General features: G+C 45.8%; 1 protein-coding gene across 1 annotated transcript in view; it reads left to right on the top strand.

Annotated features, from left to right (window-relative positions):
* The window catches only part of ATF6 (activating transcription factor 6), a 104,939-nt gene that overhangs the window by 1,355 nt on the left and 76,303 nt on the right, over positions 1 to 27,281 (top strand). The window contains exons 2-13 of the mRNA XM_048498520.1: positions 3,134 to 3,210; positions 6,548 to 6,635; positions 9,341 to 9,435; positions 10,123 to 10,255; positions 10,735 to 10,941; positions 13,227 to 13,435; positions 15,035 to 15,220; positions 16,108 to 16,199; positions 19,913 to 20,032; positions 22,105 to 22,215; positions 24,467 to 24,569; positions 26,618 to 26,682. Of these exons, the coding sequence (XP_048354477.1) occupies positions 3,134 to 3,210; positions 6,548 to 6,635; positions 9,341 to 9,435; positions 10,123 to 10,255; positions 10,735 to 10,941; positions 13,227 to 13,435; positions 15,035 to 15,220; positions 16,108 to 16,199; positions 19,913 to 20,032; positions 22,105 to 22,215; positions 24,467 to 24,569; positions 26,618 to 26,682 (1,486 nt within the window). The remainder of the gene's footprint in view (positions 1 to 3,133; positions 3,211 to 6,547; positions 6,636 to 9,340; positions 9,436 to 10,122; positions 10,256 to 10,734; positions 10,942 to 13,226; positions 13,436 to 15,034; positions 15,221 to 16,107; positions 16,200 to 19,912; positions 20,033 to 22,104; positions 22,216 to 24,466; positions 24,570 to 26,617; positions 26,683 to 27,281) is intronic.

Here is a 27,281-nt window from a genome sequence, read left to right as displayed (position 1 = left end):
TTCTCCAGATTAGAGTCCACCTGCTCTCCACCACTACACCACACTGGCTAGATGTCCCACATCGTAGTTTGACACTAACAAACACACCATTCCACCATAGTAAATTTTCTGAAAAGAGTTCTGCTGATTTCAGGGTCATTTGCTTCTGGATCAGTATGCTTATGGCTGCATTTTAAATTGTTCCTGAGAACCAGCATAGCTAAGAACCATTGACATTGTTTGTTTGTTTTGGTCAAATACAGCTTCATACAGACCAAATATGGGCCCAGCAGTGAACAGCTGCCAGTAATCCACATATATACAGTGTCATACCACTGAACTAAAAAAAAATTGTACAGGGTATTCCTATGTATATTTATTGTATACTGTGAGATCTCATGTGTGCCATTTCCTAATAAAGGACTTGCAACAGCTGGTGTTTGGGTAGCAGATACTTTATGGATTATTACGCAAGAAGTCAATTCTCAGTAATGTCAAGTTGTACAGTGTTTCTCCTTTTCCTTTTCCATGATGGCGATTTTCTTTTCTCGCTGACATTCTCCTTTTTCTTTCTCTTTTCCTTTCTCTCTTTTTTTGTTTTTCTTTCTTAGTTAAGACATGAATGAGAAATACTGTAATGTTATATTTATTATATGTCTACAAAACCTAAATAAAGCATTCAAAAAAAAAGTTGTACAGTGTCAGTTATGCAAATGGTTCTTTGTGAGCTCCTGCTCTGAATTTTTGTTGTAGCTCTTTAATTATTGGAATACCTTGGCCTAAGAATGTGAGCTGAAGGAGACACACTGTGAACTTTGTAGTTAACTGGTTGTTGTGGTCTTTCTGGGCTGTGAGGCCATGGTCTGGTAGATCTTGTTCCTAACATTTTGCCTGCATCTGTGGCTGGCATCTTCAGAGGTGTATCACACTTCTCTCTGTGATAAACCTCTGAAGATGCCAGCCACAGATGCATCAAGATCTACCAGATCACGGCCACACAGCCTGGAAAGCCCACAACAACCAGTTGAGTCAGGCCATGAAAGCCTTCAACAGTACTTTGTAGTTAACCTTTGACAAGCTGCTGTCCTTATCGTGAGGCCCTGTTTTTGTCTTGGGAGCAATAACCCTGGCCTTCCTTAAAGAATTGTTGTAAAGGTTACTACCAGGAGGTATGCATGACACTTTGAAAACTCTAAAGCACTTAGATCTCTATTGTTCTTGAGCACCTTGGGTTGGTGCTTTCAGACTGCAGTCCTTTCTGTTCTGCTTTGTAGTAACTCTCCACTGCATTCACTGAAGCTGAAGTTCTAAATGATCATGATTAGTTCAGAGTCCATGTTCCAGTTGTTGTCTGCTTTTTTTCAGCAGCTGGCAGATGTGTTAGAATGGAATGTGGCTGGAGGATTTAGTCTCCAATAAAATATTCAACAGGTCTCTAATTTGTATGAGCTGATTATGGAATTACAAGCAAACATCTAACATCCTATGAGAGTAAATGGCAAAAGAACTTGGGTGTTACTATCCCAAATAAAATTAGGACAGGGGTATGGCCTTGTATACCAAACTGACAGTGTGTATGAATCTGAAGTTTTCTATATAATTCAGAGCTGGTAGTGTTTCACTCAGTCCAAATGTGAATAAAAGTAGGGTGCAAGAATTGCTGAAGATGTGGAATATGAAGGGCTGATTCATGTGTGTTTTTGAAAGGCCTAGCAGTTATAGCACCTTATAAATTGGCTCTGGATACAGCATTTAATGATTCAGCATTTAACTCACTTCGGCTCATTCTGCACATGCAGAATAATGCACTTTGAAACTGCTTTCAGTGCTCTTTGAAGCTGTGCGGAATGGCAAAATCCACTTGCAAACAGTTGTGAAAGTGGTTTGAAAACGCATTATTTTGCATGTGCGGAAGGGGCCTTCTTCCAGTCTTTTGGGGATACTAGAAAACACAAGTAAAAGATTGGAGTCTGTGAGGCATTTCTGAATGTTTTTTTAACATTTATATGCACCCCCTTACCCAGTTTGTCTGGAGTTTCTTACTGGGTTGTCATCAATATGCTTGTGACACCAGTTATGTTGATGGGCAGCCAGCCAGATGCTGCCCTAGTATTATTAGTCAGTCGTTTGGAGGCTGCAGTGAAATATTTATTTATTTATTTATTTATTTAATTTTATTTATATACCACCCTCCCCGAAGGCTCAGGGCGGTGTCCATCAACACTAAAACAATTAAAACATCAAATACATAATTTACAATAAAATAATATATAAATAGGCAGAGATGTTATTTTTTCTACCTGATGTTCAACTGACCTAAGTGTTCTTTACCGCAGAAAGACCAAGAAGCCTGCTTGGCCCTTATTGGGTCATATTATGGAATGGGGTGGGTTGTTTTTTGCATTCTTGAAAGTATGCAAGACTCCCTGCTTTGCTTATGGGAGGGCCCTGTTTGGCTGTTCTTCTGATAGCCTATGCAGATGAGGGGAACTGGTGAGCTGTCCAGAGGTGGGATCCAGCAGGTTCTCACCAGTTCCTGAGAGTGGGTTACTAATTATTTGTGTGTGCCGAGAGGGGGTTACTAATTGGGTCTGCTTTTCCATTAGAAATTCCATTAGGTCCAAAAATCATAAAGTCCTGTTGTTTCCTATGTGGCTGGTTAGCGAAGGTAGAAAATGGGATAATTCTCCCTGTTGGGCTGTTTTAAAAACATGTTTTAGAAATATGGTAAAGTTCCTTGTTTAAGGAAAGTGTCCTTCTTTTGATTTCTAGAAACAAAATTAAGTATTTGAAAGTATTAAGTATTTGTCAGGCAGTCAATTAGAGGAGAAGTAGTTGTTTCTGTTGGCAGTAGACGATAGGACTTGCTATAATGAGTTTAAATTATGGACAGAAAGATACCAGCTGGAAATTAGGAACTTTTTTTTACAGTAAGAGTTTTTTACAGTAACTGAGAAATTATTAATGCCCCGCCCCCGGAATGCCCAGCCGCGCCCCCGTCGCGCCCCACCCAACCCCATTGGCGCTACGCCACTGTTTGAATCCCACCACCATGGGAACCTGTTACTAAAATTTTTGGATCCCACCACTGGAGCTGTCACTTCTGGGTAATGACTTTATGGCTTATGCCCTTTTCTTCTTTTTTGATTCCCAGAGTCTCTTCTGTTTAGTGAACTCCGTGACCTGTTAGGAGAAGATGAGCTACAGCTAGATGTGGAGAATGACACTTATGTAAGTATTGGTAGCAGCAGGATTTGTTGAGTGACAAACAGTGCATTAAATCAGCAAACAAAAAACCCTTGACTGGCATTTGTTTGTGTTGTGTTTACACAGTTTTATTCCTTAGCCAGTAAAAGGCATTTCCCCTTCAGTGATGTGCATCAACTTTTATTTGGTTTATGTGTTTTCCTGCTTAATATGTCCTTGAATCAGATTTTCAACTATGTGGCTTTTTGGTACCTGGGTGAATCTAAAGTTGGTTGTGCAGTGGTGCCTGATGGGGTTTAGTGTGGTCAGGACTGGAGCGCCATACAAAATATGTCCATCCACATTTCACATCTTTAAAAGAAACAAAAAACTTTGTATGATACAAAAAACAATGACTCATTGAGGTCATTTATTTATTTACTGGGAATAAATGTAAAGTGGTTCAAACTGGGGCAAAGGCATCCTAACCGCATTTGAACTCTGAACTGATGCTAATGAAAGAGATCCTGGGGTTGTGTTGGATACCCCAGTGAATACCTTGATTCAGAAGATCTAAAAGCAAATTCCACAATATGGATTATTAGCGAATACATCAACAGCCATTATCATAACTCCTTTATATAATGTGTAGTTATTTTTAGTCCATCTCAGAAAACAATAGGACAGGTAGATGTACCAAAAATGGCAACTGAATCAAGGTCTGGATTTTTCTACGTATATGTGAAAGTTAAAGTGTTTGGGGCTTTTTCGTTTTAAGAAAAGATAAGGATGGGGGAAAATGTTAGAGGATTATAGAATTTTATGGAGCCAAGTAGCGAGGAGGTGATTCTGAACCTGGTAGATGATATAAGTGTTGTCAAACGAATTGGAAACAGGATCCTAGTCCACTTCGACATATATGTAAGTGGTGAGTCGCTTGGAAAGTCCAGTGTGATTTTATTTGCTTTCAAAAGAGGAGTAACCTCCCAGATGAGATGATAATTTAAAATGAAAGGAAATGTACCTGATTCCTTGGAAGCATCTGACTGGCAACTGTTGGGAACAGGATGCTGGGCTGGGCAGATCTAGTCCAGGACAGCTGCTTTTTTGTCTCCTTTGGAGCAGGGAGAAAGGAGCTTTGCATGTCCACGGAGCTGGACTTGAGCAGCTCAGCGATTTGAGTTGCAAAACTGTTCTTTCTCTCTGCAGTTTGTGGTTGTGTGAGTGAGAGAGATGGGTAGTGTTTTCTTTTGGGTGTTGGAACAAAGAAGAAGAGTTTGGATTTATATCCCTCCCCTTCTTTCCTGTAAGGAGGCACAAAGGGGCTTACGCACTCCTTTCCCTTCGTCTCCCCGTAACAGACACTTTGTGAGGTAGGTGGGTTTGAGAGAGTTTTGAGAGAACTGTGACTAGCCCAAGGTCACCCAGCAGGCTTCATGCGGAGTAGTGGGGAATCAAACCCAGTTTTCCAGATTAGAGTCCCCCTGCTGTTAGCCACTAAGCCACATCACAAAGAACATTGTGTTTTCACTTATAATTTTGCAACCTTGCTGTCTCACTCTGATAACTTTTCCTCTAGTAGTAATCGAGGAATAGCACAGTGACAGCACCATCAGTTTCTTCTACCCCATTGCATTCCATCCTGAATACCCTTGAGCAGCAATGAATTCCCGCTCATTCCACTTTGGTGGTTTGATCTTGCACTTGAGCTCTCCTCTGTGTTTTCCCTTGTTCATGAGAAACAGCTGGTGGAAAGTGCCATCAAGTCACACTGACCCTTGGCAACCCTGTAAAGTTTTCAAAGCATGAGAAGAACAGAAGTGGGTTGCCACTGCCTGCCTCTGTATAATGACCCTCCTATTCCTTGATGGTCTCTCATCCAAGTACTAACCAGGGTTGACCCTGCTTAGCTTTTGAGATCTGACAGGATTGGGCTATCCTGGGCTATCCTGATCAGGGCTTCTCAACACCACAATCTCTCAATTAATTAATGCAACATGAAAATTACACCGAGCTTTCCTTTGCCTCTGTCCTGTTCATGGTCCTTCTTGAGTCCTGTTCATGTTCCTTCGATTTGGAGAACACAAAAAAGTATTTCCTATGTGGCTCCCTGCATTTGGTTTCTTAGCACCCATGAGCCTTATTTTCCCTGTCTGGATGGAAACTATATGTACCTGTCCATTGTTCGGCTGTACCTGTATTGGGTATTTCATTGTGCTTGTGGGATCTACATGACCTTCAACTTTCTGCCACAGACTTTAAGTGACCTGCCAGGTACAACTGCTCTGAAACATTGGGTATGTTGGTGTCAATAATTCTAGCTGCGGCTTTGATGCTTGGAACATGAACAAAAAGACCCGATAACTGGTGTTACAAAAGAAATATTAACTAGTGTGCGCAAATATACCCAACTGATAAAGTTGAACCGCAAACAAAGTGACTTCTGTAAAGTGTAGAAGAGATGTTCTTGAGGACTCATTCGTGGTTGTTTTTGCATGCTCGGTTGGGAGAAGCATTGACATAAGGGCTTTCTACCCACTCCCAAAATTTGATTGTGTGTTACGAAGATGCTCTACCTGTTCTCATGGGTATGCAGTGGAAATCCCAAACAACCAAGCTGTTGAGCAAAGGATGTTTGTATGAATCTGTTACTAGAAAGACCTTGCAGATTCAGCACAGTGTTTGGTTTTTATTGAATTCATTTATTTGTACAATGACAATCCCAACTGTTGATAATTCACCCAAGGTGTTTGGCATGACTTAGAAGCAACTATTTAATTACGTACATATATACATACATAGGCTTTTGTTGGCATCAAAAATATATAATCCGTTATAATAATTAAAAGGAGACCCGGTTGGTTAACATTAAAAAGTAATATAAAACAGAACAGAAAACAAAATTATAAAAATTCATATGTTATACATTTTACAATGCCTAAAATTAACACTAATTCTGAACAACGCGAAGGTTTATAGTGCCCTGTAGAAAACTAGCTAACCTCTCACACAGATCTACGGAAGGGCTATTTAATAAAAAGGACCTCAACGTGCAACAGGAGAGCTGGCTCTCAGTGCAAGAATAGTGGTTAAGAACTTGGCCCGAAATCAGCATGTTAAAAATCTTGCTTTATTTAAAGTGCAGTCCTTTGCAAATCAGTGGTCAGACTGCACTGTGTAGAATTGCACTGTTGGTTTTCAGGTTGAGGTTCAAACAGTGGCAAAGCTACAAGGGGGCAGGGGATGCGCTGTGCACCAGGCGCACGCCTGGGGGCGGAAAATTTGAGAAAGCAAATCCATCTGAAGCAGTCTTTATTTATTTATTTCCTGGGCCCAGCAGTCCTTCATATTCCCTGTTTCCTGTTCTCATTGTGACTTTTAGGAAAACAACCTTTGTGACCTTGACTTCGATTTGGATCTGATGCCTTGGAATTTGGACCCCTGGAATAATATAAAGCAGATCCCCACAGGTAAATGTTAATTTATTTTTAAATTTGTTTCATTTGAGTCCTTTCTCCAAGGAGCTTTTGGAAGCAGAGTTGGTGTGTCCCCTGCTTCTATCCTCCACAGCCACTAGACATGGTAAGTTAGTGTGAACGACAGCGACAGCCCAAGTCAACTAAGCTGCACGGATAAGTAGAAATCTGAACGTGGGTTTTCCTTGTTCTGCTCTGCCGCTGTAGTGTTGGGCCATGCTGGTGCTCATGAAAAATTACTCAGTTTGCAATCATGCGATCTGGACTAGTCAGTAAACTGTTGCTTATACTGATTCAGTGTGTGTCCTTTTGTAGAAGAAGCCACGTTAACGTTGTTCAACTGTGTCAATTCCCAACATGGGGCCTATTAATGTGTTTCGTGATAGCTGGTTGCTCTTGGAGTCTTAGGGCTAAAATTCAAAGGGCCCTGAATGGATCAGAGGAAAAAAACAACTGGGGAGCTTTTGGTGGCTTCCAACCCTTTGCTGGCTAGTGAAGCACTGAGCTCAGTACAGCTGTATGGCCTTGAATTACATTCTCCCTTCACAACCCATCCCTTGTTTTTGGAAACAGAAACCTCACTATACCTTCTCACAACTTTAGATGTGCCCACACTGAGCAGGGTTGGGGATCCCCTCACAGTGATAGAACAGAGCCTCCGTGAGTCAAAAAGCAAGGGAGAAGAGGGCTGGGTTGCCAGGAGAGAAAAAGGTGAACTGAGGAGAAGCAGGCTGGTCCACAAGAGAGTCACAGGCCCAGATTTTATGGGCCGGTGATAGACAGTAAGCTGAGGGGGGTATATCTGGAAAACAAATAACCCCAAACAAAATAGGCAGTTACCCAGTTGCTTCAATATTTTATTTGTTTATATGACTTCATTTGTACTCTCTATCCCACGCCCAATTTTGAAATATATAACTTGCCTTTTTGCACATTAATGCACCTAATGGAAGAAACAATTACTTTTCTTACAATTGTTAGCACATATTAGAGAAAGACACCCCCCATACAGTGGTGGGATCCAAAAATTTTAGTAACAGATTCCCATGGTGGTGGGATTCAAACTGGCGTAGTGCCAATGGGGCTGGGCGGGGCACGACGGGGGGCATTCTGGAGGCGGGGCATTCCTGGGCGGGGCTGTGGCAAGGACGCAGCCGCTGCGCCGGTCCTTGGGTGGGAAACGAATGCACGCAGGCACAGGCTGCCATGCACGCTGGTGCGCCTCCTGCTAGACTGCTTCAAGTTCTGCCTGCTACTGCTGAGAGGAGGGGTGTAACTAAGGCAAAAATCATGTGGCAAAATCACCAATTAGTAACCCCCTCTCGGCACACACAAATAATTAGTAACCTACTCTCAGGAACCTGTGAGAACCTGCTGGATCCCGCCTCTGCCCCCATACACAAAGGCCTTGTTCTGGTAGCAAGGCAGAGTGGGTTGCTCTAATATATACCTTTTACCTCAAAAGGGAATCTCAAGAAGGCCCTGTCAACCTCCTCCTAAAAGTGGCTAGTGGTGTCCCTGCTGCATCTCTGCTGCATCCTGGAATCTCTGTCACACTGTGCTTTTTGAAAATACAATTGGGCAGTCCAAAAGACATCTCTCTGTGGATCTTAGCACAGTAGTGTCCTGGCTTCTGTTACCTGGTGACTGTCTACCTCCTTGCTGCCCTTTGGCAGAAGCTTTGTAAAGAGTGCATGTGCTGTGGAGGGTAGAAGGCCGCTGGTTCTGCTCTTCTCGCTCTCTCTGAGGAAGACTGTGCTTGGAAGTGACTGCAGATTTGGGAACAGAATTCTAGAGGAGCAAGTTAGGCAAGGTCTGTGAAGGGTTTTTCACAGGAAGTGCCCGTCCAACCTGTTCTGCTGGATCGACAGCACAGTGAAATAGATGCTCCACAACTCTGTATAATGCAAGTGTGTTTATACAGGCCGGAGGCCTAAAATCCAGTCAGACCATTCCATAAGTCAAACTGGCGAGGTGAAGTGTGATGTTTTCCATTATTTAAGGGGTGTTGTACCTCCTGAGTTTTTTTAACTTTACTTACCTAAGAAGTTTGTGTCCCATCTTAATGTAACTCACCTCCATCTTTTCATTGGAAAAATGGGGCAAAAATATTCATTAAAACAGTGGTGGCAAACCTATGGCACGGGTGCCAGAGGTGGCACTCAGAGCCCTTTCTGTGGGCATGCGTGCACAGAGTTCATCATGGGGCGGCAGAAAATCACCCCACACACACCCACACCCCACTAGGCTGGCCTGTGCACGATCCTTTACCTGGGAGTAAGCTTGGTTGCTGGCAATGGGACTTGCTTCTGAGTAAACCCTCCTAGGGTTGTGATTCACCCATTTGAAGTGTTGCACGGTTGCTTCACCAAGCTTACCCCCGAGTAACATGCGCCTAGGAGCCAACTGTTTTTTCTAAACTAAAACCTCAGTATTCAGGTTAAATTGCCGTGTTGGCACTGCGGTAAATAAGTAGGTTTTGGGTTGCAATTTGGGCACTCGGTCTTGAAAAGGTTGGCCTCATTGCATTAAAACATCTGGATAGGTGTGCGATGCTCTGTCAGATAAATTACAACATTAGGAAAGTGAAAACTCCATCCATAATAGGTAGTTACCCCATGACGTCTATACAGAAGAGTGTTTGGGGGCCCAAGTCCTTTTAAAGGGTCTCTCAAGTTTGACGGTTTCTTCCTTTGCAGATGTGGACTGGAAAGTGGAGCCGCTCTCGCCAGTCCCTTCAACATGTTCCATTCCTTCTCCTTTATCTGTGGATTCTCCAGGGCAGGATGTGCCGGTGAGCAGTCAAACAAGAGATGCCCGGTGTGATGCCTGCTAATATGTTTCCTGTTTTTTTCTCCAACTCATTTGCTTTTCCTCCAGCTCATCTCTTTTGCAAAGCAGAGAGCTTGAGGTGTCCAACTCTGGCACTTCAGATATTCATGGACTACAATTCCAATTGGCCGTGCCAGCAGGGGCTGATGGGAATTGTAGTCTGTGAACATCTGAAGTACCAGAGTTGGACACTCCTGTTCTACCTCACTGAAGTAAAAGATGCTTTGGAACATTCCATGTATCTAAAGAACCCCCCCCCCCCTTCAGAAATGGTTTCCTCCTTCATAGGAGGATGCTGGCTGTGGAACCTCCTGCCATTCGGCGCAATCTCACCGCCTTGGCAGCCATTTTGTTGTGGTGCCTGCTGCCTTCTCTCCAAAACATCAAAAAAATGTCTGTGGGTTGTAGACCCTTGAGTTAAGCAATTCAGTGAAGCGGCATGATTCCAAGTTAGGAATTTAGAATGATCATCAGTTTAGGATTGTTTAGGTCAGTGTGGGGTAGTTGTTAGGAGCTGGTGGACTGTGATCTGGAGAGCCGGGTTTGATTCAAGTAGGTAGGGTGGAATATAGGACACATTAGAACTTCTAACCAACTCACTGTAACAATAAGAGTTCTCATCTGGTCCATGTCTTTTGTACATTAACAGGAAGCGGTAGACCTGGGATCCAATCCTCATCCATCTCCTGTTTCATTATATGAAAAATGTTCCTCCCAAAATCTCTCTTCACCTGTAGAACAGAAAGAGAAGAAGCTCCCGTCCAGAACAATTCACCGCTCAGGTAGGATCAATCTGTTTCGTTTTGCTCGTCTGCAATACAGGAAATGAGCTGTCTTATTTCTGGAGTGCTAAGAATCAGGGCTGTCATCAGATCAGAGACCTTTAAGAGAGTTGATGATAAGCATTTTCTGACTTGCTGATGGATTGGTTCTGTGTAAATTTGCCCAAATATAAAGCAGTGGTTTGAAGAATAAAAAAAAAAGCATAGCAGATCTTCACACCTTTTGTAGCGGGCACAGTCTCGGAAGAGAAATGCACAGTCCTGGAAAAGGAATGGAAGTCAAGTCAGTTGGTGTGGTTCCCTTGATCTGATGTGTTTGCTGTTGCTTCTTGTCCCATACCAGTATTTCGAAGGACAATTCTGTCCGAGTTGCAATACAATTTAATGCAAATAGATTTCTAGGTTCACTGAGGATCGGTCATTGCAATCCTCTTTGCAAGAGCTCTTCTGTTGAAGTCGTACTTTGTTCTGGTCTCCAGCTAACGGATCTTCAGCAACGCCCAGCCGGTTCAGTTTGACAGCTTCCAAACCTTCCATTCAACCTAAGCTTCTCTTGCCTGCCTTCCGGGAAGCTCAGCCCAGCCTCGGCATCCAGGCAAAAACCATCGTCCTCCCAGCGCTGCCAACACTGCTGACACTGCCAAAGCAGCCGCCTGTTGTTGCGATTCAGCCAGCCCCACAGAAAGGTACGTGAGCAGTTGTTGGGGTAGGAAGGACACCTATAGGACGAAGTTCAGCTCCGAGGCTGGAGGAGAAGTGAACACATGAAGATGCCTTCTGCTGAATCAGTCCACTCGGAGATCAGCATTGGCTGCTCAGCCTGGCTGCAGCTGTCTGGGGATTCAGGCAGAGGCCTTTTAAATCACCTTTTACCTGATCCTTTTATCTGGAGACGCCACAGATTGGACCTGGGCCCTTCTTTATGCCAAGCTGATGCTCAGCCATTGAGCTACGGTCCCTCCCAAAATGGGATCAGCTTCTATTTGTTCATTAAAGCCCTTCTCCAACATGAGTTGTTTGAACTTTAATAGTTTTTTGTTTAAGTTTTCGCTCCATGTATCCAACTTCAGTAAGGAGATCAGCGACAACCCCTACTACCTGTGCTGTGTGTTTAATGTCTTCCTCTAGTGGTCAGCTAGTCAGGTGCACCTTCTGTGCCACCTAGGTCAGGGCTGGGATGCAGAGACAGGTGTGTGCCTTAGTGAGATACAGAATTCCAGCTTAGGACCAATTTAGGCAGAACACCAGCAGTTCTGCGGATTGCTCTTCCCAGTACTTCAGTAAAGGAAATGGCAGCTGTCCAGGGTACTGATTTGGATCTGAGTTGTGGCCTGGAAAGTGGGTGAAATCTATTTTGCTAACTTTGGAGGGTGGGGAGGGGAAACAGACACACCATCGTTGCCTGTCTTAATTTCTCTTATGAAGCTAATCCCAGTGCTGCGGGAAATTTAAGCCTTTTCCCCACTGGCCCACAGCCCCAACAGAGTAAGTGCAGTTCAATTAGCTGGGGAGATGTGCTCACCAATCTGCTTGGGCACTCTGATGGCTTTAAATAAGGGTTAAGTAAATCGATAGAGGCTAACTCTAGTCCTGATAACTGAACAGAACTTTAAGGGGCAGGGTACCTTTGATGAACAGGCAAACAGCACTGCCCCACCAGCTCTGCTTATGATCTTCCAGGAGGCATCTTGTTGGCTTGTGGTGGAAATGCAGTGCTAGGCTCTCTTCCTGAACTGTATCTACCAATACCATGCAGTGAACCCTTTTGGCAGATCAGAAATAGTTTTGTGGTACAGCCCAGGGTGTGCTATGCGAAGAAGTCCCAGCACAAGTCTTAAGTAGCTCCTTAGTGACTGACAGCCTAATCCATGAGGGGGAGGATAGTTTTGCAACAGCTAGGGACTGTGCAACCCCATCGCCTCTGAAGAAGTTCCTGGTCGCTTCCACAGATCTGTGTGATAGCTAGTTTCCTACAGGGTTAGGGATAGGTTAATTTTAGGTAATTTTAGGAGCAGCAGTGGCATAGGAGGTTAAGAGCTCGTGTATCTAATCTGGAGGAACCGGGTTTGAGTCCCAGCTCTGCTGCCTGAGCTGTGGAGGCTTATCTGGGGAATTCAGATTAGCCTGTGCACTCCCACACACGCCAGCTGGGTGACCTTGGGCTAGTCACAGCTTCTCGGAGCTCTCTCAGCCCCACCCACCTCACAGGATGTTTGTTGTGAGGGGGAAAGGGCAAGGAGATTGTAAGCCTCTCTGAGTCTCCTGCAGGAGAGAAAGGGGGGATATAAATCCAAACTCTTCTTCTAATGTAAAATATGTAACATATGTATTTTTATCATTTTGTTTTCTATTCTGTTTTCTCTTTTAATGTTAATCAACTGTGTCTCCTTTTTAATATTATAATGGGTTATATTTTTGATGCCAATAAAAGCCTATGCATGAATGTAAGTTCCTGGCAGTGCATGCTGCAAGAAAAAATAGATGATTCCCAGCTGCCCTGAAACTCCCCTATGCAGCCCAGTGAGCCGGGCCCCACTTTTAGCTGGTGCAAGTCCACATCAGTAAAAGAGGGGCACTCCTAGGCTGAAAGCCCTCAGGAAGCCGACTGAAGTTGGTTGTGTCCCCAGGACAAGCCCCATTGGCATCACACAGGCTCCTGCAACCGAGTGCTGGCACAGTGGTTGTGATAACGTGCTACATGGAGTGGCATTGACACTGGTGCCAGGGTCACGCTGGCTCCAAAGCCCTTTCGGCCCCCTCATTCTGGACCTCACTGTGATAGTCTGGCTGACTAAGCATCTGAAAAGCTTTTCAAGGGCAGGGAGAAATGTACACTTGCAGCTGTGTATGGCAAGCGCTGGTTTCTCATTTGGTGCAGCAGCCAAAGGGCAATAAGTATCATCCACAGAATTTTGCAGTCCTCTGCAAGTCTCCGATCAACAACGTTGATAGTCTTTTGTCTCCATCTCAGGTCCGCCAGTTGTGCTTTCACAGCCCACTGTGGTTCAGCTCCAGGCTCCGGGCATCCTTCCTGCCACTAGCCCGGTCATCACGGTCACTGGTGGAGTCGCCTCGCTGCCTGGTCACCCTGTCAGTGTCTTACCATGTGCTGTGGGGAATAACTTGGCCTGTAGAAACCCAGCAGAAGTTCATTCGGTGGCTCTGAATTCAAACACAGATGTGAGTTCTCATGAACATTGGTGTACAGTTGCCCTTTACAGACAGAGAATTTAATCAGAAAGGACCCAAGGAAGAACTCTGACTGTAGGTAGTGCCACAGCAACATCGTCATTCAGGTGTTCAGTCTCTGTGGGGTTTGGCAGCCCTAAAAACCCTTCCATCTTTGCATTTTTTTAAATAAACCCAGAAACTGCTAGTCCTCATGAATGGTAGATGGGCAATATCCCCTGTAGGTGTGGAAACCCAAGAGAGTTTTGGTCAGTTTTTCCACCTGTGTTTGGCCTAGATCAGGGGTAGGGAACCTGCGGCTCTCCAGATGTTCAGGAACTACAATTCCCATCAGCTCCTACCAGCATGGCCAATTAGCCATGCTGACAGAGGCTGATGGGAATTGTAGTTCCTGAACATCTGGAGAGCCGCAGGTTCCCTACCCCTGGCCTAGATGCATGACTGTATGCACACCAGTGATGGAGGGAAAACTGCACCTGGGGCATGAACTGCCCGCGCCCCCCTTCCCATTCCTGACACCCCTCCGGCCCCACCCCTGCCCCGACAGGTGACTTCAGTGGCAGCTCCTGGGGCAAGCCGCCCCAGGTGTCCCCATTGCAGTTACACCCCTGATGCACACCATTTACTCCTGTAAGACTCAAAGGAGCTTAAAGTTCCCTTCAACCCCATTGTCTTACCAAGAAGACCCCAGAAACACCCCACGCCTCACAACTGGTGACCCTTGGGGTCTTATCTGGTGAACCAGATGTATTTCTGCATTCCTGCTGGGTGACCTTGGGCTAGTCACAGTTCTTCAGAACTCTCTCAGCCCCACCTACCTCACAATGTGTCTGTTGTGGGGGGAGGAAGGGAAAAGAGAGCCACCTTGTAAGCCATCTTGGGTCTCCTTAAGGAGAGAAAGGTGGGGTATAAATCCAAACTCCTCCTCTTCCTCCTCGTCTTCTTTGAGGTTATCCTGGGGCTGCTTCCAGTACTTTTTCTCTTCAAGCCCATGAGCCCTGAGAACTGGGTCTGGATAAGGCCCCATTGCCTGGAGGTGCTCACCTGGATGTTTTCCTTTCCTCCTTAAGTCTGCATTGTCTCTTCAGGCTGATTCTGCACAGGCAACACAAACAGGTAGAAGGAACCTGTGTTGCCTGGGCCATCGTTTGTATGACGGGTGCAGGAGCCGAGAACCCCTCCCCCACCCAAGAATCCCCCCCACCCACATGGGCACAATATGGCGGCTGCCTAGAGAATTTAATGGCGGCTGCCTGGGGAATCCACCATAATGGTGGGTGGAAGGAAGGGGAATAGAACTCTTCCTGCTTGCCGTAGTTCGCGCAAGCAAGCAGGAAGTGACTGAAACCCAGGTTGAAGGAAGAACGTTGCTAATTTTGTGACTTTCATTTAACCTGAGTTCAGCCAAATATAATGAGTCAGAAGTGTTTTGTGGTAAGTTCTGTGAGGGTGAGTTCTGTGGAAACTTCTCCCCCATAATGCTTTTTAAAAGGGCCTGATATTTGGCCTGGGCAGAATCATCCTCCGTTCAGCCTGGAGTAGAGTCACGACCTGGGGAGGCATAATCAGCTTTCTTGTCCTCTTCTGCAGGCGAACGTCCTGAGACGGCAACAGCGCATGATCAAAAACCGAGAGTCGGCCTGCGAGTCACGCAAGAAGAAGAAAGAATACCTGCTGAGCTTGGAGGAGAGGCTGAATGCCGCCTTGCAGGAGAACGATCGCCTTCGGCGAGAGAACGGCACCTTGAAGAGGCAGTTGGATGGCTTGGCTGAGGAGGTCAGTGGTTGTTGCACACACAAATGCATGTGTGGTGTTCTGGATCCTGGCAACAGAATTTGGGTTCACCAGTCTCTTTAGTTTGCAGGGCTGGTCAGCCATTCCAATCTTTTTTATTTTTTTACGGATTCAGCTTCGGTTCCCCTCCTGTGGCCCATTCTCTCTGTGAGCCGATACTGCGTATCTTTGGGTCTTGGCTGTCGGTCACATGTTAGTACTGTCTTATTCCTCTATCTGGACAGTCTTATCCTTCCCAATATGTACCCTTTCGCCGACCCTCAGCTCAGGCCGTTTACAAGACTGTCAAAAACAGCTCTGAAAAAGATGGCTGGTGATTTCCTCTTGCCACTCTGTGGCCTCCCGGTCAAGAATATTAGACAGGGATGTGCCATCCTGGGGGCCATTTGTGGTCAAATGTCCCCGGGCTGTGGCCGTTTAGTCATGCCCCCCACGCCCCTCCTCCTTACCCCTGGGACCATACACTGACTTCAAGACATGGTGACTTTGAGATGACCTGATGCAAAAAAAGTTTGGTTGTGGTGGGGAAGGGCAGCCGCACATATAGGGATGGGGTCAGATTTTGCATCAGGCTACATTTTCTCTAGATACGCCTCTGATATTAGATCACTTGAAGCATCCTGGGAACATCTGTTGGGTCTTGAGGTCATGTTGTGCCTGATCCATATTGGGCATCTGGATGCTAGTTTCCTCTCTAATGTTTCTTGGGTGCGAGGAATATAAACACCATTAAACAGCTGTTTGTTGTGACCAACGATCCTGCTCCCTTGCGATGCGCATGGCAACTGCAGCTCTGATTTTGGAAGCGATGCTAAAATGTTGGTCTGTGTTTAATTCTTATTTTGCCTGATTTTTTTTGTCGTTTCCAGAACATCAACCTCAAAGCTTCCCCTCCAAAGAGAAGAGCTCTCTGTGTGATGGTGCTGCTAGCCTTCATAATGCTGAATTACGACAGACTAAGGTGAGGCTTCTTCTGGTGCCCTCTGAGAACCAGGAATATCCCTGGGGTGGGACTGAGGCAGTTCTTGATATTTCTGTTTGTTTGTTTTGGGCTGAAACTGTCATGCTGTACTTTTGATCATTTCAAAGATTGTTGAATCTGGGGGAAAACCCACGCATCCTGATTCTCTGGTAAGGAAACGTAGCACAGTGGTTAAGAGCTGTAGTGGCTAAGAGCAGGTGCACTGTAATCTGGAGAGCCGGGTTTGATTCCCCGCTCTGCCACTTGAGCTGTGGAGGCTAATCTGGGGAATTCAGATTAGCTTGTGCATTCCAACACATGCCAGCTGAGTGACCTTGGGCTAGTCACAGTTCTTCAGAGCTCTCTCAGCCCCACCCACCTCATAGGGTGTTTGTTGGGGGGGGAAGGGAAAGGAGATTGTAAACCCCTTTGAGTCTCCTTACAGGAGAGAAAGGGGGGTTATAAATCCAAACTCCTATTCCTCTTCTCCTTTTTCCTCTTCTTGTTCGCCACCCTGGACCACAAAACATTGTTGTTCTCTGCATTCCTGTCCCTAGTTGTGGTGGATTTTGATGTTTTCCCAGGATGGGGACAACAGGGTGCAGTGGTGTTGAAGGCTTTAGGCTTTCTAACTCGAGATGGTGTGCTAGGACAAGGACATCACAACACCAAGCTTACTGCTTATCAGTTGGATTCTTCTTTTTCTTTCCCAAATGATCCAGTAGGTGGCGCTTTGTGCAAGGAAATTACTGAGGAATAAGCAGATTTAAACTGGTGTTTGTGGCAGATCCATGAGGGGGGGGGGGGAAATGTTCTGCTCCTGGCATTTGCCAGCGTTGTCTGCCCTCCCCCCACCACCTTTTGTTGCTGGAAGCCTCCCAGCTCTAATTCAGATGATTCTGTCCTCAGAAAACTTTTATTACCAGGCATGTGTTTCATATGATATCACCCTTGGCTGCAGTAGAACAGTTACTGTACGGTTTAACTTTAACCAAAGAAAAGAGAGAAGAAATGCTAGCATTTTAAGTGCACGGGGTTTGTTTTGTAGCCAGATTTACAAATCAATTCCAGTTAAGCTTTGCTAATGGAGACAGCGTTCTAATTTATCACCCTGACACGTGGCCCCAGGAAACAGAATACAGCAAAATACCAGGTCTCCTTGAGCAAATATGTTCCTTGCTGGCCAACCACTGTGTATGTGAGATCGAGATCTCTCTCCCCTAACAAGGCAGCTGGCTCTCTCGTTGATGCCTTTTAGGAAAGGGGAGCCGTGGATGGTTCTGTTTCCCTTCAAAGGAACTTATGGCAGGGCACACTTGGTCACTTACTCAGCTTCTTTCCTTCCCTCCCCATTTTATCCTCATAGCAACCCTAATTGCATAGGCTAGAAGAAGAAGAAGAAGAAGAGTAGTTTGGATTTATATCCCCCCTTTCTCTCCTGCAGGAGACTCAAAGGGGCTTACAATCTCCTTGCCCTTCCCCCCTCACAACAAACACCCTGTGAGGTAGGTGGGGCTGGGGAGAGTCCTCGAGAAGCTGTGACTAGCCCAAGGTCACCCAGCTGGCATGTGTGGGAGTGCACAGGCTAATCTGAATTCCCCAGATAAGCCTCCACAGCTCAGGTGGCAGAGCTGGGAATCAAACCCGGTTCCTCCAGATTAGATACATGAGCTCTTAACCTCCTACGCCACTGCTGCTGATAGGTTGAGATAGAGTGGTGGTGCCAAGGTGTGTTCTTTGTGGGAGAACCAAAATTAGAACTTAAGAACATAAGAACGAGCCTGCTGGATCAGACCAGAGTCCATCTAGTCCAGCACTCTGCTACTTGCAGTGGCCCACCAGGTGCCTTTGGGAGCTTACATGCAGGAGGTGAAAGCAACGGCCTTCTGCTCCTGACTTGAGTCTCCTTGATCTGAATTCAGCAATTTCCCTGCGTTGGTTCCCTGTCCCTTTGTAGGTTCTTCTGTCATAGTTAGCCCCCAGCCAACAGAGAGGGAGGTCTAATATTAGGAAGTCAGAGGTGGGCCATGTTTGCTATGACGGCTTCTGACGGCTTCTATCCCGGCCAACAGAGAGGGAGGTCTAATATTAGGAAGTCAGAGGTGGGCCATGTTTGCTATGACGGCTTCTGTAGGGCACTAGGATGTGTCTTCTGCCTACAAGAGAGCAAGGAGAAAGCGGTGGCTGAAGCAGGAGAGAAGCGGAAATTGCTTGCCAAGCTTAAATCCACCTGAGAGGTTTCTCACATCCGTTCTGGATCACTTTTCCTACCTACCTGAATGAAAATGTACACCCCCTTCCCCTCTATGGTATTAACAACAATTCATTATTACTTATGCCCTGACACAAGCCAGGGTTGACGCAAACCCAGGATCTTGCATGACTAGGGTTTTCAGACTCCCTTGAAATCATGGTCTGTGAGGGAGTTATGGTTTGTGTTGATGTCTGATCGATGCTGAAATGGAAGCAGGGTGAACTCCTTTGGCATGGAGGGAGTACATGTTTTGCAGGCTGGCTCCTGATTGGCCACTCATACAGAGAGCCAGCAGAACAATCGCACCATCTTAAAATGTTGGGTGGCAATAAGCAAGGGGGAGCAACCTCTTTCATCAAGTTTGTTGTAATTTTTTTTTTAAGAATTGAGTGTATGTTTGTATATACTGCCTGGGAGTTTGGCTCTAGGGTGTCAGAATGTATAGCAGCTCAAATCTCACACCCAGAATAATTTACTGAGTGACAATAGAAGGCTTCTTGAAAATGAGACCACAAAATCATTTCACGTAGTGTGTAACGCTGCTGACGGAAGATCCAGAGGCGCAGGGAAGCTCACGCAGATGGTCCAACAAAACATAAAATGCCACTCAAAATGCTTAAATTAAAATTTATCCTCACAGACACTAATGAAATCACATGTGGGAACACTCCTGAAGGGGAAAAATTTTGCTAACCTAAAACAGTTCAGGTCAGGAGTGCAGCAGGTGGAGCCAGCGTGGTTAAGAGCAGGCAGATTCCAATCTGGAGAACCAGGTTTGATTCCCCACTCCTCCACATGAGTGGCAGATGCTTATCTGGTGAACCAAATGTGTTTCTGCACTCCTACATTCCTGCTGGTTGACCTTGGGCTAGTCACAGTTCTTCAGAACTCTCTCAGCCTCACCTGCCTCACAAGGTGTCTGTTGTGGGGAGAGGAAGGGAAAGGAGCTTGTAAGCCACCTTGAGTCTCCTTACAGGAGAGAAAAGTGGGTTATAAATCCAAACTCTTCTTCTTCAAACTACTAGAAGCTTCATTTATTTTCCACTTTCAGCTCAATTTACAATATTTCTGTACTCATTCCAACCGTATGGTGTTAGAGCAATATCATTCTTCTATTGTAGATGTTGTTGAAAGCATAATGACTCCCCTTCAGTGACTTGTCAAAAAAGATGTGATTTAAGCCTAGAATTCTGCCGTTCGCAGTTTCAGCCAATCTTTTATGAAAGCTGCCCTTAGACAGTCAATCAATCCTGGCTAAAGAGGGGTTGCCTATTCTGAACAAAGAACCTGCTCAGAGTCTTGTGCCCTGTGAGGGATATATCTGCACTGGGGGGCGGGGGGGGGGAGGGGGGAAGCTGCCCTAGATTAGCACTGGAAGCCATTGGAGCTAACTTACTGTGCTTTGCTGCAGCAGGCCTCTAGCTCTGTGATCTCGCTGACGTTTCTCTCTTGCTTTCAGTGTGTTGGAGTGGGGCCTCAACTCGGCTGAGCCTCAGGCCGGGCCTTCCCCCCAAAGCAGGCGTCTTCTGGAATTCTCAGCAAGTTTACCTCAAGAAACGGGTGGTGGGAACAGTGATGGGTAAGCATAAAAATCTCTGCTTTTTGTCTTTGGATTCCAATACTTTTGTTGTTACAGAAACATCTGCTCTTGAAGGGTAGTTTTCTGACTTCCCACAGGGACCTGAAATGTCCCACTCTGTAAATACCCTCCTCAGCAACAGGAGGCAGGTTCTTGTGGAGTGGAGATAGGTAGAAAATCATACTTTGCAAGTGGAACTTCTTGCAACCATGAAAGCCCTCTTCAGACTCCAACCCTATGTGTATGTGTGTGTTTTTGTTCTCATACAAAAATTTCCCCTTCAACTATGATTACTTGAATATGCATGAGAATCAGTGCAGGGTAGTGTTCAAGAGGGTCAGATTAGGATTTGCAAGATCCAGGTCTGAATCCGCACTCATGCCATGGAAGCTTGCTGGATGTCCTGTGACAAAGTTTAGATGTACACATGTTGTGCATTTTGTAAAAGTTCTCTTCGCTGTCATCCGTTGTTTGGCCTGGCAAAGCAGCCACCAGAAAGGGAAAAAAAACCTGTTAGTATAAATATTAAAATGGATGCTTGTGATGCTTGGTAATATTCCTGCAAAGATAATCCCCCTCTCTCCCCTGGCAATTCAAAGTATGCTTCGGCAGAGCTAGAGTACCAAAACAGGACAAAGTCTCTGGCTCAGCCTGGCCGTGTGAGCCTTTTACAGAGCAGCATCTCTTCCCTGGCAGACGCCTCTGAAGGCATATTTGGGTCCTGATGCTTAATGCAAGCCTGCCCGTCTGTAGCCTGCCTGTAAAGTGTCACACTCTTTCTCTGCTAATGTTCTTGGCCATTTGCAGAGGTTTATTTTAGGCAGCGGGCAGATGTGTGCTTTAATCATCTCCAGATTGAAGGTTTGGCTTTTTCGGCTAATGTCTTGTTTCCTCCTATCGGAGTCTTTCCTTTCCAGTAGAAGTGTCGTTGTCCTGTTCTCCTCCCCCCCCCCCCCCCCCACACTTTTATGACCATCCACAGATGTGCTGAAAGCATATGTAGCAGGAAATGTTGTGGAAAGCAGGCCAGGAGACAAGAGTGTTTGTAAAGTCCTACGTGGTCTCATTCGAGAAGTGTCGACTGCGCGCATTTGTACTCAAGCCCTGTGCAACAGATACTTCTGGGGAGATGTGTTGGTGGAGCAGCAGAGTTTCCTCTCCTTCCTCTTTCAGTTTCATGCTACTGTGTCCCTGCAGCTGATTCTGTGGTACCTTGCTTCTAGCCTTCCATCAACATTTCCATCCATCTTGTCTCTCCACATCCTCCACTCCCACTCCTTGTACGTGCTTCAGATAAATTAGCATTGGTTTGGCCTAATGTCTTTGGCACATACCTGTGGCCGCCACTACTAGTCCTATGGTTCCTTCCTAATTTTCCAGCCTCCACAGAAACACTGTTTCTGCTCTGCCTCTTTCACATTCCATTCCCCTGAGCTTGTTCTTCTCCAGTTTTCCAAGAGCTGCTTTCTGGTCACATTTATTTATTTCATCAGACTTATATGCCGCTCTCCCCCACAAGGCTCAGAGCGGCTTACATTCAAGATTAAAATAAAATACATTAATAAAAGACGTTAAAATACAGATTAAAATAAAATACATCAAATACCGTATATACTCGCGTATAAGCCGAGTTTTTCAGCCCTGTTTTAAGGCTGAAAAATGCCCCCTCGGCTTATTCACGAGTCACTGCTTACCAGCTGGCTCTTCAGGCTTCTGCCGAGGCTGGGGGCATGGCCGTATGATGTACCTGCGGCTGCACAAGCCGCTTGTTGCTTAAAACTGATCAGAAACCTGATATATTGAAAACTTTGGGGGTTTGTCCTCTGTGTTACCTTTTTTTTGCAGTGTTAATCCCGTTTGCTTGTTCTGGGTCAGATATTGGCAGTCCACCCCCTTGTCGGAGGGAGAGGATTACCGTGTTTCTTGATTTCATGGATTATGGAAGAACCATTTAACTTGAGCAGCCCCCCTATTGTCATGACTGTAGATTTCCAGGCTTCTGACTGTTTCCCTGTGAAATCTGTGGGGACTTCTCTCTTAGTGCCTGTCTTCTTTGTTTGTTCTTATTCTAGCTATTCGGTTTCGGATAACAAAGCATTGATGGTAGTGACGGAGGAACCGATCATCTACATTTCCCCTCCTCCACCATGCCAGCCGTCAATCAACCGCACAGAGTCGCTCAGGTAAGCAGCTTCTTTGGTGTGAGTGATGAGCCCAGGAAAGCAGAAGCTTTCCAAGGTGCCCATTCCCAGAGCCTTTACTTTGCTATCCAAACATGATTCCTTTGAGAGCGTAAGTAGGTTCTTAGTTTGCCTTTCAATCGACTATTCCCCCAAAGCCCTGTATTGTAGAGTAGAGTTGGCATTCAAGACATTGCTACATCTGTGTGTTAAAAATCCCTTTCCCCTCCTTCTCTTGAGTTGTGAATGGCCAATTATGTCCCATAATGAAGCAGACCAAGGAAGAGGTCTAAAGTGCCTGCGGCCTTAAATGTGGTGTGGCGCTTCCCCTCCCCGCCCAGGGCTCTCGGGCTGTGGTTCCTTCCCTCCCTCCCTCTCCTGGGGCTTTGCCTCCCCAGAGGTGTCTTTTTCCAATTGGCCCAAGGGGCCAAGAAATAGTTTAGCCCACAGGGCGCCTGCTGTTGGAGGCCACCCGTCCCTGGCTTCACCTTCCAAACCCTATGCGTGCCAGCCAAGGGTCTGCTGCAGTTGCCTCACTGCCAGCTGGATCCTTCCCACAAAGAGCTGGCACGTCCTGCCCAGTTGCCTCACTGGGCTAGAGCTAGTTCCTCAGCCTGAGCTGCCTTTAGCCTGCCCACCCGGCTCAACCCTGCCACGCCCTTGTTCCTCTCATTGCCACCAACAATCCCCCACCCGGCACCCTGCTGCAGCGGCAGCTCCCAAGCTTCGTGGTTTCCCCCCATAAATGCCCTTCCGGCTCTCAATTCCCTCCCTCTCCCCAGCTGAGGCGACTCTAAGCCATGCCAATCGGGCTCAGCTGTCCTCCGAGCGCGACCAAAGCTACGGTCCTGCGCAATCTCCCCGCGCGCCGCCGCCTCCTCTCCCTGTTTCCCTGTCGCTCCTTCGATTTGTCCCTGCTTCGCCCTGCCGCCCGTTTCTCTTGGGGTCGCGTCGACACTTCAACCGACCAGCGCGGTTTCCTCCGGCCCGCCCGAACGCGCCAGTCCGGGCGCAGGGGTGGCCGGAGTCCCATTCACCAGAGCCCCACCCGTGCCCGGACATGGGGACTCTTCAGGGCCTGGCACCAGCATCAAACATCGTGCATAAAGGAAGCAACATGTCTGCTGAAGAAGGCACAGTCTTAACTAGGTTACAGGCCCTGCTTACTGTTGGGCAAGCAATACTTCCAGGTGCTCATAAACTGGTGGTGATCACAGCAGTAAAAATTCTCCTGGCAATGAAATGGAAATCTTCGCAGATCCCGACAGCAAGTGAATGGCTGCATAAACTAGTCACAGATAAACTGCAATAATTAAATTCCAAAACTCAGAAAAGTTTGTGGAGGATCGGGAATTATTAGTGAATTTCCTTAAAAAGAAAAAAGAATACAAATTTCTGCCGTCAGGGATACAATGCTAGTAATGAAGAATTGTGGCTTTTTCAGAGACCGGCATAATAATGTATGCAATTTGCGATATATTCACTGGGCTTTTTTTGAGGGGCGGGGGCTGTACAGGAAAGTAGTTAATTTCTTTGACATATAAATAGCAATTTGTTAAATAAGGTTTATTTCTAGCAGGGAGTCTTTTAATTTTGTATTAAAGTAATGGTAAGGCATAAATATTGAATTACATATTGTACATTAATTTCTTTTTTCTTTTTCTTTTGGATTATTCTACTGGAAAGTTATGTATGTGGTTTAAAAGTTATTTTTAAAATTGTGGTGGTGATCACATTTTTGTTTTTGTTATCTGCAAAGCTGCACTAGCACCGTGCTGGTTTTCACGGTCTTTGTTTAGCTTATTTGACCCTAGAGAGCTCATCTTCAAAAATCCAGGAGTCCTGATGTCGGCATATTGCTGGGAGGGGTCATGGCTCAGGGGTGGAGCATTTGCTTGGCATGCAGAAGGTGCCAGGTTCAATCCCCAACACCTTCAGTTAAAGGATTCGGTAGTAGGTGATGTGGAAGCCCTTTCTACCTGAGGCTTTGGGGAGCCACTGCCAGTCGGACTAAATGCTACTGATTGTGACAGACCAAGGATAGCACTTGGTAGAAGGCAGCTTCACTGTGTTGTGCGTGTGAACTTTGTCTTGAGACAATATCCTCTGGATTGTACTGGGCGCCGGCTCTGAAAATGTCCATCTGAATGTTTGTTATCTCACTTTGCAAGGGTTTTGCCCTTGCAGGGGAGACTGGTTACATTTCACCCGCAACGTGGTAAACTTAGCTTACTTCTAGAGTTTGTATTTACAGGTTAAGTCATGAGCTGCGAGGCTGGGTCCACAGACACGAAGTGGAGAGGACGAGATCAAGGAGGGTGTCCAATAGCCAGCAGCAGAAAGCTCCTGCCATTCAGGTAGATTTAAGATGCCATTTCCATATTTGAGAAGTTTTATGGGACTTGTGTAGTGGCGAAGCCTGATGGTTGCAATCAGGAACTAGGCTAAGGAGTCAAAAGTGAAACTCCTAGCTTATCATGTCAGTATTGTCAGTGTGAACGGCAGCAAAGGATTTTTCCACTTCTGTTAAAACTGATAGATTGGATTATTTTTGTAGTCAATATTTGTTGGGAGAGAAAAATCCTCAGGTAACACTGGAGGTGGCAACATTTTTGGTGGAAGTTTTTAGATTTAAAAATCAGAGAACCCCCAAATCTGTATTTTGAAATGAAAACTGTATGTAAGCTGAAAGAACAAGAACTATTTTAGATGGTAAGACTGTCTTATTTGGGGATTTATTTGTGTATGATTTGTTTCGTGTACACGGGTCTATTGGCTGTAATAAATTTAACTGAACTGAAGTTCCTAGTGAGCTGGCTTAGGTCCTCCATTGCCTGCTCTGATGCTAGTCTGGTGGTATTCCTGTCTCTCCCCAACATCAACCTGTATTTGGGAGACTGAGGCCTAATTTGCATATTAGCATTGCGGTATAGGAGCCGCATGGCGTAGTGGTTAAGTGCTTGCACTACCACTCACATGGTCAGGAGTTCAAACCCCCTGTGGGTCAGACATCCTGGCAGCTGGCTCATGGCCAACTCAGCCATCCATCCATTTCTTAGTCGGCAAATGAGTACCTAGCTCATAGCTAGGGGGTAAAGAATAGCCGGGGAAAGCAATGGCAAACTACCCCACAAAAGAGGCTTGCCTATAAAATCACTGCTTGCAGTGGTACCCCAGGGTCGGACACGACTGAAGGGGAAACTTTACCTTTTTTATTGCGGTATGGATTTCTGTTCCATGTCACAGCATAGTGCTCTGAAGGTCTACATCAGTGATGGCGAACCTTTTTGAGACCGAGTGCCCAAACTGCAACGCGAAACCCACTTATTTATCGCAAAGTGCCAACGCGGCAATTTAACCTGAATGCTGAGGTTTTAGTTTAGAAAAAATGGTTGGCTCGGAGGCGTGCGTTACTCAGGAGTAAGCTTGGTGGTAGTTGTTGGCTTTGCTTTGAAGCAACCATGCAACTCTTTGAACAGGTGAATCACGACCCTAGGAGGGTTTACTCAGAAGCAAGCCACACTGCCAGCAACCGAGCTTACTCCCAGGTAAAGGATCGCGCTTTATTCATTCATTCATTCATTCATTCATTCATTCATTCATTCATTCATTCATTCATTCATTCATTCATTTATTTGATTTATACACCGCCCTCCCCTAGAGGGCTTTAGTTCTTTGCATGAAAATCAGTGGGGTTTAACAGCACAACAGGGTTACCTATACTGCTTCCCCAAAACTAGGTCTTAGGTTTAATGCTAATAATTGAGCTTAGCAGCCCAGGCCAGCCTAGATGTGTGTGTGTGGGGGGGTGATTTCCCCCCCCCCACACACATGATGAACTCTGTGTGTGCCCACAGAGAGGGCTCTGAGTGCCACCTCTGGCACCCGTGCCATAGGTTCGCCATCACTGGTCTACATCATGTAGAATGCTTGAATCACATGGTTACTTCCCTTCCTTTGCTAGTTCTGTAGCCAGAATGGTTAGAAAAAACAAAATACAGTTTGATCACCAAATTGTGGACAATCTGTATACTTCAACGGGAATATTCAGAGGATACTTCCAGTAAACTTTAGAAAACAAGATTAGCTCTAGCTGTTCTCTGAAAATGTTGAAGTTGAGGTGTTTCTAATTCTGACAGATGGTGTATATTTTCATATTGTACTGATGTGGTATTCTCGATTGACATTTAAAACGTTAACTGTTCTGGATAATCTTCCATATTATATATGGATTATATATGGATAATTTGTTGTAGTTTGGTGTATGTGAGTGTACATATGTATGTGGGCACATATAGGCGCATGTAAGTGGAGTGAGAGAGAACCACAACAAGATCAACTGAAATTCTGGTGATTCATTTCCCTTTTTATGATATGTCTCTCTCTCTCTCTCTTTTGAAAAAAGAATCCTTTGGAACAAAATGCAAACTCTGAGCTGATGGCTATTCCCTATACAGACACCAGCATTGAGTAAGTGAAGATAAATCTTATCGGCAAGTAGTAGTTCTAGTATTTGTCAGTCCATTCTTCAGAAGTGTCCCCATTACATTCACTTCCAACAGTTTCTATGGCAGTGGTGGCAAACCTATGGCATGCGTGCCGTAGGTGGCACTCAGAGCCTTCTTTGTGGGCACGCACACCATTGCCCCAGTTTGGGTTCTCAGCAGTGGCATAGTGCCAAGGGGCGAGGGGTGCGCAATGCACTGGGCGTGCACCCCTACAGGGGTGTGACAAGGGTGTACCGGGGGTGTGGTGGGGGTGTTTCATGGCATTCAGGAGGTATTCCAGGGCAGGGCACAGGCAGGTGGGGGCTTGGCAAAGGCGCAGGGCACATGCGTTCTCTGGGCGCAGTTTCCCCTCGCTCCGCCCCTGGCACTTGGTCTCTAAAAGGTTCGCCATCACTGTTCTATGGAAAAGAAAATCCCCAAGTCCTATCACTGTTTTTATGACCTAAATCAGTCCTGAAAAAGCGGATTTAATCCTTTTTGGTAAATTTCTTTTTCTCGCCGGAGGACTGCCAACCATGCTGGTTCATTTTTCTATACTGGATTGTCATCTGTTGTGCTATA

This window comes from Sphaerodactylus townsendi, linkage group LG05 (genome assembly GCF_021028975.2).
Source record: "Sphaerodactylus townsendi isolate TG3544 linkage group LG05, MPM_Stown_v2.3, whole genome shotgun sequence".
NCBI classification, from domain to species: Eukaryota; Metazoa; Chordata; class Lepidosauria; order Squamata; family Sphaerodactylidae; genus Sphaerodactylus; species Sphaerodactylus townsendi.
This window is presented reverse-complemented; position numbering and strand designations above follow the sequence as displayed.